The 12,207-nt window shown below is 33.7% G+C and overlaps 1 protein-coding gene across 2 annotated transcripts in view; it reads left to right on the top strand.

The window, feature by feature from the left end:
* Nucleotides 1-1,644: 1,644 nt before the first annotated feature.
* Nucleotides 1,645-12,207, top strand: part of LOC149807140 (ubiquitin carboxyl-terminal hydrolase 14-like) — a 77,689-nt gene continuing 67,126 nt past the window's right edge. Inside the window, exon 1 of one of the 2 annotated variants that reach the window (XM_089962607.1) lies at nt 1,645-1,716. In XM_089962607.1, the coding sequence (XP_089818733.1) occupies nt 1,701-1,716 (16 nt within the window). In that variant the 5' untranslated portion in view covers nt 1,645-1,700. Of the gene's footprint in view, nt 1,717-10,614; nt 10,636-12,207 lie in introns of those variants that run through there. The other variant, XM_089962615.1, reaches the window with a different exon arrangement.

Here is a 12,207-nt window from a genome sequence, read left to right as displayed (position 1 = left end):
GCAAAAACGTTGGTAGCCCCATGTTCATTTTCCCCTGTCCCAGTAGTCACTTATCAAACTAAACATACTGACATTTTTAGCATAGGATATTCCGTTGTCCAATGAATCCCATGATACGAAAAGCTTAATGTTAATTTCACATTTTCCGTCAGGTGCCACGAAAAATGGCCGCATAATGTTAAGTTCTCCTTGTCTTTTTAATATATGGATGCCTCTTGTCTACAGAGTCCCGTCAATAACTACGTACATGTAAAAAAATATATTTACATATGGAAACTTTCTGCTTTCCGTATAACATTAGTTCGCATGTAGATTACCGTGTGTGTAAAATTGTATTTCGGTTGAATGTTGAATTTCACAAATGTAAAAATATGCATTCAAGAAAAAGAATGGAACCCCAACATTAAGGGAAAGTGAAAAAAGACAATCATTGTCGAGCAGGAACAAGATTTTGAGATCTCCTGTTTGTTCCAGATGGCTGTTAGCGAAACTGAAGCTTAATGTGTTCTCTTTTATCTTGTGATAAATGGGGTCATTATGAGACCACATGAGGTACCTGCTGGTTTTAGAGAGTGATCAAATTGGCATTCCAAGGTCATATCGACAGGAAATTCTTAGTCTAGCCCATGAAAATCCCTTGGCTAGTCATTTGGGTGTTGATACGACTTATCACAAGGTCTTGAATCAGTTTTATTGGCCGAAAATTGAAATTGATGTTTCTAAATACTGTAGATGTTGTCAAATCTGTCAAATGGTAGGAAAATCCAACCAGAAAATACTTAAAGCTGATCTGCAACCAAATCTTGCATTTCATAAGCCATTTAGTAGAATCACTTTTTGTTTTGTTCAGATATACTTTGAGAGGAATATTTTTTTTCTTCAATTATTCATTTGAATTACAAAGTGCTCATTGACTTTTGGGACTTAATCACTACATTAAGATTACTGAGGACTCATTCAAAGACATTTTGGGTTATATCATTGTGATACATCAATATTATTGTCACACTTACTTATTCAAGTCTATTTGTACAGCACTTTCAAGACGGAATTCATTAAAATATTCTATACTTTTGGACCTGTGATAGAACAGTTATGATTAATTTGGGATTTAATTCTCAATATTGCAAGTTCCTTTTAAATTTTCACTTTATATTATAGAGAAATAAATTGTTTGTTAAATTTTACAAAAACGAGTTGGTTTTCTTTCCAATTGTCTATTTTGTTACATAGCTCAAGTCCATTGAGTCGTAACACAAATATCACTGAGGTAAAATAATCGTCATTGAAACTCTGAGTTTTGTCATTTTCAAAAGAATTAAAAAATTCGTATTGGCTTTACTGCCTACTACGCTAACGACATAAATAAAAGCTAGATCTTGTACATTACTGATCGCTCATTTGCATGTTGAAAACGCAATATAAACAGTATTTCATGAAAATAAAATATTAGAAATAAATACTACACACATTCTTGGAACATTCTATTTGTCCTAGGTGATGAAGCTGCTGCAACAAATAGTTGTCTAATTATCATCACACCTTTTGTTGATATAATGACTTACGTCTTTTTTGTCGTGTTTGATTTATACATCCGTATTTTAATCTCGATATTTAATTCGATTTCCCTGTTAAGCAACTTTCTACGCGTGCGTTGGACTAAAAGTTTACTTCCTGTCGGCTCGAACCTAATTTCAGTCATGCCTGTATACAAAGGTGATCATTTTAACATAAATTTAAAAGTAATCTTTGAAACGGAAAGCACGTACAAAACAGTGCATATGCCCCACGTATTTTTCTATAATATGTTCCTTAAGATTTTAATTAGTTTTTGTGATATTTCTAACTTTTACTATCTTGTAGCGGAGGGTGGGGGTGATGAAGGGCCATTTATAGCTTTGAGCTCAAACATTGGTTTGGTAAAGTACAGAGTTATAGATAATAATGTAGTGAATGGAATGTTTTACTCTTGTTATAAAAAATACTAGAACTAATTGCGATTTTTTGGGCGGGGTTATATTTATATGACGTACCACATACTATTGTTTAGTCCTACATGTAAGACAGCACATGTTGATTTTGTTTAGGTGCTATGTCTTACTATCCAAATAACGGCCTTGTATAGTATGTTCCGATGTTGACATCAGAATGAGTAATCAAAGTTTCAGGAACATCAAACACACTTGGCAGCCTATATCGAAACTCTTCCACTAATTTATGTGTAATTAATATACTTACTGTGCTGTCTTTATCCTGGCGGAATGAAAATATGATGCTAGCAAATAGACGCATTTTCATGTTCCATTGACATACATTTGAATTTGTTGCAATGTGACAGTAGTCGAGGTATGCCGAAGTAAGTTAAAGTAGGTACATGTTGGGGATAAGTTTCTTGAACGAAATGAACCGTTGCTTACAGTTCCAATAGGCATAATATATTTTTATTCATTTCATTAAAGAATAATATTTTAACTTACCCTGATTTCTGCATTCCTGGCTTTCGTCACTTTCTAGCTAACTGAAATGTAGCCAATGAAACTTGAAAATAGGTACATTTCTTTTGTGAGAATTTGAATTTATTAGAGAAAAGACATTGGAGTAAGTAAAGTCTGACTAAAACATTATGACTTTACTTTGTAGAAAAGCGTTATTATTTTAGTTGTCAGTTGAGTTATTCCTGAAAATTTGACTTTCATAACGATGTTTGTCAACATCAAAACACGCTACACAGCGTCATTATTTAGGCTGTAAGACCTTGACGCCCACAACATAAATATCAGTGTCAGGTCTTACATGTAGGACTAACTATTGTTGTGCCATAGTTTCAGTACCCTTCAACTGATTTAAAAATCAAAAAGTCTCAAGAATATAAAAAAAATCATGCAAACTTACTCATTTCATCCATTGATTTATAATTTCTAACTTATTGTCACCAATATCATTGAGCCAATTGCTAGGCGTGATGTTTTTTGTGATGCAAGTCTGTTGACCACCATAGATTAAGTTTTGTCACGTTTTGTTAGCATTTATTTAGATCATCCTTACTTGACAGTCTTTTCTAGTTTTTTTATGTAGTTGAGTTTTTACTTGAAAGACTTTGTTTTTGCTTGTGTAAGTTGGGGTTTCTTTATATATATATATATATATATATATATATATATATATATATATAAAATGCTGTTGGGCATTTCTGTGCACTTAAAGTTTCCTTCTCCAAGAATTGAAGCAAAACGCATACCAAATTCGACCGATTCACGAACATAAAATATTGCAATGCTTACCATTTGAAAGAGGCAATTCTCACCAGAAATAATATTAATTTTGGACACACCGGATACCACCTCCATGTTTTCATGACTTGTGATTTGTCTACCTATTCTGCACACAGCTTTGAAATGATGTAATGTTTATCCATCGGTCTATAGAAATTAAATTTATCACTTTGGACTGTTTCTGTCAGCAGTTCAGTCGAGTAATAGGTCGGGTTTATAGCTAGCTTTACAAAATTTAACATAGTAATGCCAATGAATGGGTAGAGATATTAAGCAAACTAAACCGATCTTGTAAAAAAATGAGTAAAGTTCAACATTTTATAAAAAAAAAAAAGCTATTATGTGGAAGAGAAACATCAAAGAATAGGATGTAATGTGTTTACAATATCTTGTTTATGGGGAAAAATTACTGAAGAATTTAAAAACAGACTATATGCAGGGGAATTTCGTTCTAGTGGCAAGTTGACACATTGGGTATCAGATGGTTTTGTACGTCTGTGACAACTTCTTGCAAAATTGGAAACTTGGATTAAGATGCAGATTTTTTTTAAAGATATACATTTCCATCTTTTAAATAATGTATTTATTTTTATGAATCTAAAAGATACATAGTAAATAGTATTTGCTGGGTTATGAGTTCGAGAATGGCATGGAGAGGGTCTTCATGTTGACATTTAGAAATCACATTTTCATATGCATTTCATATGCATTGCGAGTTGAAATGTGGGATCTTTTTGTACACTTTATGAATATCACTTTTCTTAATTAAAGTATGATCGTTCTTTCTTGATACAAAATGGATTTTTTAAACCAAAGTAACAGGTGATCCAATGTTTACATTAATGATGTATCATTGCACATAATTACCTGACACACAGATTTGGCTGACATGTTGGTGTATATCAGCATGAAAATACTGAATATGAAATGGAAGCTCATTTTTGTAAATTATAACGAGACTTGGTATTGATCCTTGTGATATTTAAGATGAACATTGTCAGATTAGCTTTGTGCAACACTAAGTCAAAGTTTTGGCAGAGGTGTTGATAATCTATAACAATGAAGGCTGTAACATGACAGGTTGTTATGCTGCCACTGTGGTATGTGTGTTGTGGTTGGGATGGGGTGCTCCCAATATTATATTTAAATTATTACAGAAGTCCCACCCAGGCTCGATTTTGGTTGGAAGTTAAATTAGTGAAAGATAGATGTAAAACTCCAAGCCCCCAGTCAGCAATGCCAATGGTTAAATGATTGAATATACAAAAGTGAAACTGTCAGATGAATAAACACAAGAACATTAGATCTTATTACATTTTGTGCATATTTGTGATAGTATATAAAAGTGTTCCTATTGAAGGAGCTACACTGTGCATTTAAACTGGTTCTATATGGATGACTATATATGGTGTTTGCTTAGCTTATTTTGCATTACCTTAGAGGTCATAGTTGAGAGGGCAGTTGAGAGTTTATTTTATGCTCTAGTCAGTTTTATCCATAGCATCTGATTACCTTACCTTGGTAGCATGTTTCATTAATGTGCTCTGTTTCACCACAGAATTGACAACATACATTACAGTTTCTCCATAGTGTTTATGCTTAACAACTCATGTTGTTTAGTAACAGGGAAGTTCCTTAAAGGTGAATTTTGTTGAAGTAGTGTTGTTTAAAATTAATTTAGTTGGGCTTTCTAAAGGTATAACTGAATGCTGTATACTACAGTTGGGAATCCTGATTTGTTAGACATTTCATGTGTGCTCTGAAGACTTGGATCGTGAGATGCAACCTTTACAGAAACATGAGTGACTGCTTGTAAATGGCCTGATATGTCTGTATATATAAGCTTGTGATGTCAAAAATGTATGATAGGCAACAATGGTAGCAGTAAGACATGTACAGTATTATGTTTTGCAAGATTGTTTAAATGATGTTCCATTAGGTATGGTTGATTATCCGTAACACTAATTTTTGTTTTTATTCCAAGTTTCACTTTTATGTTTATCATTGGCTTGCATGCTAAAACCTTGCCAGAAAGACATTTTATGTCCTTGAACTCTTTTTCTTCACAAAAAAATGACATGCAGACCTTTTGTACAACAGAAACAATCAGATACCAAATAAAGAATCAATCACATTGGTTGTTATTAACTTTGTACTAGAAAAAAATAATTTCAAATGAGTCTTGTATATTCAGTACATCATCGTTTAAAAAAACTTGGTCTGCTTCTATGGATAACTTCTATTTTCATTAATTGATGATTTTAAAAATCATGAAGGTGTATTCCTAATTCGGTATAAACAATTTAGCACATGAGTTTTATATCATGATCAGTGAAAACTAGACCAAATGAAAACTAGATATTACTGACATTGACACTTCTAGGGATTTTATGTTTCTTGTTTATTTAAAGAAATCTGAACTAACTTGCATGTTTATCTGGTGATAGGCACATCTTTCTCTTGAATGACACATTTATCCCATTGTTACCAAAGAAAAGTAATCTGACATATGAACACTTAAATTCCAAATGCAAATCACTTCTATTTTATATAAAGAAAAGAACAGAAAACGCCTATTTTACACAAAAATGCAATCCACATGCTTTGTCTTTAAGCAGTAATGGTGGCATAACAACAGCATATGTTCATGAGTTACATAATACACATTTTGAAGATTAAAGATCAAGGTCACTGTGACTGAAAGAAAGAAAATGCCTTCGGCTAGATGCTACAGTTATGATAATGTGATCAAAACAGGATACAAATGGCTTTCAAAGTCATTCTTGATTATATTTAGACCACACGCAACACTGGCATCATTTTCATTATAACAAAAGAGGAGAGGTTTTCTTATAAAATGTTATAGTGAAAATGATGCCAGTGTAAAGGTGGTTCATTTTTATAACTATATTTGTCACTCATTTTATCTTAGCTCCCCATGGTGTTTGTGGATTTATCTTAAATGCTTCCCAAGTGTGAGTGTGCAAAACTCGTGCAAAATTTGTATGAATTTACACACTTGCACAGCAGTGATGCACGAGAACTCCTGCAAATTGTTTCACAGTTGCCATATAAAAAGTATACCAATTTTATTTGACTGAAGATAACTTCAGTAAATAAGAATCTATAAAGAAATTAAAAAGTCAGGATCTTTATTCGATCAAAATTCTTTTGTCTGAAAGAGCAAACAACTGTAATACCGTACATCATTATGGAAAAGATATGAGATCTAGCATAAATAATCAGCCAAGCACCAATTCCAAAAATCATTATTTTGGCAGAGTTTATTTTGGAGCATAGAAATCCAGACGAAAGTACTTATGAGCTGAAGAAAATTGTACATAACAATCACTAAATGAGAATTTTTTGAGGATTTTGATTTTATTAGAGCTCTAATAGAATGGAGCAACAGGAAAAGAACAGTTATTGAAATGGTAGGTAAATACTGAACTAGGGCTATTTCCTCTTGCCCCCATTTCTCAACTTGCCTCTTATTTTGGTGACAAGGGATGAGATCCACATTTTAAGATAATCTTAGCAGCATCTTGGCATTTTTTAATGTGTCCTTGATGAATTTTTTCAGTTATTTCAGTACATGGATTAAAACCTACTTTTAGATATGGTGGGAATTTTGTGGATCAGTATTTTCCATTGTGGAAACTAAGCTATCCTTAGAAGTTTTCCTTGGTTGGTATTAGTAATTCATTAATTTAATTTAGTGCATTGAGTATGTTCATCAAGAAATCTCTGAAATAATGTTTTAAAAATAATGATAAAAACCATTTCAAACTCTTCTTAGAGTTCATTCATTCATGAATTCAGCAATACACAAATTTAGCATATGAAAGTTTTGATCCATAACTTTGTAAAATGGAAGGAAGATGCTGACATGCAGTAAAATGTTTCAGAATGTCAGGATTTTATCTAAATGAAGGCCATCAATGCAGTGCAAATATGAAAGGAGACAAAATTAGAGGAGCTTACTAGGGCATGGATAAATACCCCTTCAATAGAAATCTGGGTGTTTCAGCACATGAAAATCCATAGTTCAAAAGAATTGACATAAATAACAAGATACCACTTTTTCTCTCTGATGGTATGAATTTTGCACGATATCCCCTGTAGATTCTTTCATTTCAGTCTGGATGCAGATGCATACAAGAGCTATAAAGGGTGGAGATAAATTGTCATGGAATAATGTGTACAAATTGCCCTTGTATTAATAAAAATGAACATGTAAATGATTTTTTTGTTGTTGCCATGCATAGTGTACTGCAGGTCATTGAAGATGAGTCCAGTGGAAACTGGAAAACTAGAAGAAGAAAAAAACCAGAACGGAAATTCTCCCAGATAACTAGTGTAATAAATGGGTCTGATTAAACCTCACCATGACAAAAAACATTAATTAAAAAAAGTTCACACAAACCTTTTTGGAAGGCAAGTTTTGTCTTTGAAACAGACCTTCAGCCTCTAGTATAGTTAAACAAGATGAAATTCACCACTGCAACATCATTGTCTTAGGTGCTGACTATATTATTTACAGATAGAGCAAACGTATATATGGGGTTGATTATGTAAGCAGAGTGACTTGCAAAGAACTGCACCAGATATTTTTACCATTGTGTCCTGGTCATGTAAATAGTTTTTTTTTTTCCCCTCACATTCTATGATTGTCTAAGTGTTGGTCCTTTTTTTAATCAAGAATGGTGTGTGTGTGTGTGTGATTTGGATTTTTAACATATGTTCAACAATTTTTCAGTCATATTGCTATGATGTTTGGAGTGTGGCAGTTATAGTGATGTTTAACATTGGGGCATAATGCTACATAGATGTAGCATGATATCCACCCAGTTACATTATCCTGACACCAGGCCGACCAGTCCTAAAACTAACCTCATAATGCTGAGTACCTAGTGAGGCAGCTGTTAGTACCATTTTTATAAGTCTTGTGTATGACTCGGCTGGGGTTCAAAAGCTACATCCGAGGCAGATGCTCTAACCACTTGGCCACTGGAGCAGTTTTTCAAGAATGGTAGTATTGTCATGGATTTGTGTGGATGAAATTACCGTTGTATTATATATAAATAAAAATGATTGTATACCTTATTCTGTCAGACCTATATCACATAACACCATGCTGTTGGTTCAAATATAGTTGGTTTCAAGTTAATTTATAACTCAACAGACAGGTTGTATTTAGTTATAAAATTTAAATGATGAGAAACATCTGAATTTCTTTAATCCAGTGCAGTTGTTCTTGTCGGAGACCTTCATACGTGAGCCTTGTTTGTATAATAATCTCATACAGATGTTCCTAAGAAAGAATTTAATGTGTAACAAAATCAGTTTTGTGCATGGAGTAGTGTATATCACTGTCTCATACAGTACAAGGCTAAGTTTTTTTTTTCTCACTGCAATGGGGATTTGTTGAACTCTTTGAGTTTGTGTAACTTGGATACTTTTAGCTGTGGTGACATTGCTTTTACTGGTAATCTCATACTGATGAGCTGAAAGTTCTGGGCCAAACAGGACAATGGAATATGGAGGTTCTTTAGGGATCCTTAGGTAGGCTGGGAGGAGCAAGACTACAGGGGATGGTTTCTTAACTGTTTGTCGGGACTGTGGATCAACAATATCTTGTGATCATCACCTGGAGATAATGAGACATAAAATGTTTATGGAATATATATATATATATATATATATATATATATATATATATATATATATATATATATATATATATATATATATATATATATATATTAGGTTTTGAACCTAGAAGTCGTAATTATCTGAGGGATAAGCAATCTAATGCACCATCGTAAATCAGTGCATTGATCATATGTGCTTATAATTCCATACAGCAATCGTATTTATTGATTCATGTTCATTGACAAACCCTATAATTTGTGATTCTTTGATGAAAGAATATGGTTTGATTGTATCCAATGAGGAGCGATGCCATTTTCTTATATCAGTTGTTGAGCTTTTTGCATACCTGTTTGGTAGGATTTTAGGTGTATGAAAGTTGGAAGTGTGTGAGTTTGGATGTCAGTTTTGTTCATCGTTTGCATTTCATTTATGAATAAGTATCTTGTGTTGAGAGTCTAAACTCAAACCAGTCCAGCCCATTTTCATTCTGTAACATATATTAAAATTAAATTTTAGAGAACATATGAAATATGTTCTACATTTATTATAATTATCAGTGTAGTTTATGCTATAAGCATTATTTCCTATGAGAGTGAGAAAAGTGTTGATATTGATAATTTAAATCCAATATATTTATCCTGGATGACTGCGCAGTTCCAACTCTGTTAATGGCAACAGATATGTGAAGGGCAGTTATAGTAAATAAAAAATAATTTAAAAAAATATAGATTTACTGTTTTTATTATCATGATATACAATGTGAAAATGTAAAATTTCTATCCATTTTAAAAGTGACAGACTTCATTAAAAATTAACAAATATTTACTGTTCATTTCTATAACTAATATTTCCATGCGTGTAAAGATGATCCAGATGACCAGTAACATGATCTTTGCTAATTGTACATTCATCATCTGTTATTTTGGCATTCAAGAAAATACCTAAATGACCAGTCATATGACCATTTAATGACTGCTAATAGAGCTCTCATCTTGATTTTTGGATATTTATATGCAGTTAATATATAGTCATTCAGACATTAAATTATTTGCATGCCTGCCATATATATATGATGTCCATCAAACTGTATGTTACCAATGTAGTTTCTGCACAATATCTAATATACAGTTACCCAATTTTTGTGAACGGCTTGCAGTTGGGGTAAGGAAGAGCAATATTGATGTTCGCATTAAAAGGCAAGCCACTAAGACTGAGTGAAGAAAAATGGTTTCTGCACAACTGAGTTTTCCATGATCTACAGTTACAAAACTTTGTGGATGGCATGCATTTTAGGTATAAAAGAGCCCTTTGATTTTGGCATCAAATACTCAAATTCACTGTGACCGAAAGAAGAAACATGGTCTTTGCATAATTACTAAAGTTGCCCACCATCCTCAGTTACCAAATTTGTTGGATGGCTTGAGCTTTGGATAAGGAAGAATTCTATCAGTTTTGCAGTTAAAGATCAAGGTCACTGTGACTGAAAGAAAGAAAACGGTTTTCTCCACAATCACGTTAATTCCTCACAACTACATTACCATACTTTGTGGATGGTTTGTACTTCGAGTAAGGAAGAAGTTTTTTTGATTTCAGGTTCAACTGGTCAAAGGTCCAGGTTACTAGGACTGACAGAAAAATGGTTCTTCACAATAGCATCAGTTCTGCATCTGTCACATGGACCAGACATTGTTGATGGCTTGCACTTGAGGTATGCAAGAATCCTGTTGATTTTCTGGTCAAAGTACAAGGTCAATGTGACAGAAAGAAGAAAAGTGGTTTTTGCCTAATAATTTTAATTCTGGACCACATACTTTTGACCATAGCTTGAGGAGGGCCTGCACTTGAGGTGTGGAAGAGGTCTAATGATTGAGGGTTCAAAAGGTTTAGGTCATTATGGCTCAAAGAAACTTGGTTTTGCAGAATAAATTTTGTTTTAGTATTAGAGTACATTCCTTCACCAAATATTGTGAATGATGTGCATTTACAGTAATTAAGAGACCTCTGGTGTCTGTTGATGTCATAGTTGTCTCAATCCTAATGAGACAAAAATGTTTTCTGCATGTTTAGTTGTTTGTATACCTTAATCAAATGCAAGAGTCACTGAGACCCCTTCTTCAACTATCTCCAGAGTCAACAATGCCCTCCCTAATAGTGCCTACTTAGAGGACTATTAACACATTAACCCATGGAGGTTTTTGTCGTTTTCGCCTGAAATTCGAGTAGGAAACATTTTGAAAGCTGTTTCTGAATACATCCTAATGCATCAACTTCCAGGTGATTTTCCAATAACCTCATGCCTAGTTATGTTAGAAACATTGTTTTTCATTGGCTATTTGGCTTTCTCATGAGCAGAAGGGTAAAAGTTGGAGTTCTTTCTTTTGTGTGTGTGTGTGCTTAACAAACCCATTGTTTTTTTATCGAGAGCACTCTTTATTCCAAATGCTCATCTTATCTTACTTTTTGCAAAGGTTCATCTGTCTTTTTGCAGTTCATACCAGTCTGCCTTAGATCTGAGACGAAAAAGTCTAAAATCCGGACACAAAATCAACTAGAACATCTGCATTATTTGGTATCATTGTAGAGCTACATCTGCCTACCTATCTCCAATAGCATCTACTTTAGTGTATCATACATGACCTTGATGTAACGGGGCCCCGAGTGGCTGAGTGGTCTAAAGCACTCTCCGTCACGGATCACTGCCATTTCACCTCTGTCTGCATGGGAAAGCTTGCTGGTAGCTTCTCGTGGGTTGGTGGTTCTTTCCGGGGTTTTCCCAGGTTCTTCCTCCACCATTAATACTGGCTGCCATGTATAGCCTATCTTGTGCTGAAAAATGGCATTAAACCCTACAACAACAACAACAACAACCTCAGTGTAAAAGAGCTTGGCAGTAGGCTACTACCTTCTGCCACGTAAACTCGTTACCAGGGGTTAATGTGTTAAACATGTGGCGGGCATATAATGTGCCATTCTCAGTGGGCATATAATTTGCCATTTACAGTGGGCATATGATGTTCCATTCACAATGGGTACATGTATATAATGTGCCATTTACAGTGGGCAAATGATGTTCCATTCACAATGGGTATATAATGTGCCATTTACAGTGGGCATATAATGTGCTAGGCATATAATGTGCCATTCACTGTACTATTTATAAATTATTAAAAGGTATGTTTTGGATGTGTACCAGTGGATGAAATTTAGCTTTATAGATTATTACAAAGTTCAAGAAAAGAATTGTCATTAAAAGTTAAATTTTGTCTGCAAAGAAAATATT

This window comes from Sinohyriopsis cumingii, chromosome 1 (genome assembly GCF_028554795.1).
Source record: "Sinohyriopsis cumingii isolate HCF-2022 chromosome 1, ASM2855479v2, whole genome shotgun sequence".
NCBI classification, from domain to species: Eukaryota; Metazoa; Mollusca; class Bivalvia; order Unionida; family Unionidae; genus Sinohyriopsis; species Sinohyriopsis cumingii.
The sequence above is the reverse complement of the archived record's forward strand: the minus strand, read 5'-3'. Positions and strand labels throughout refer to the sequence as shown.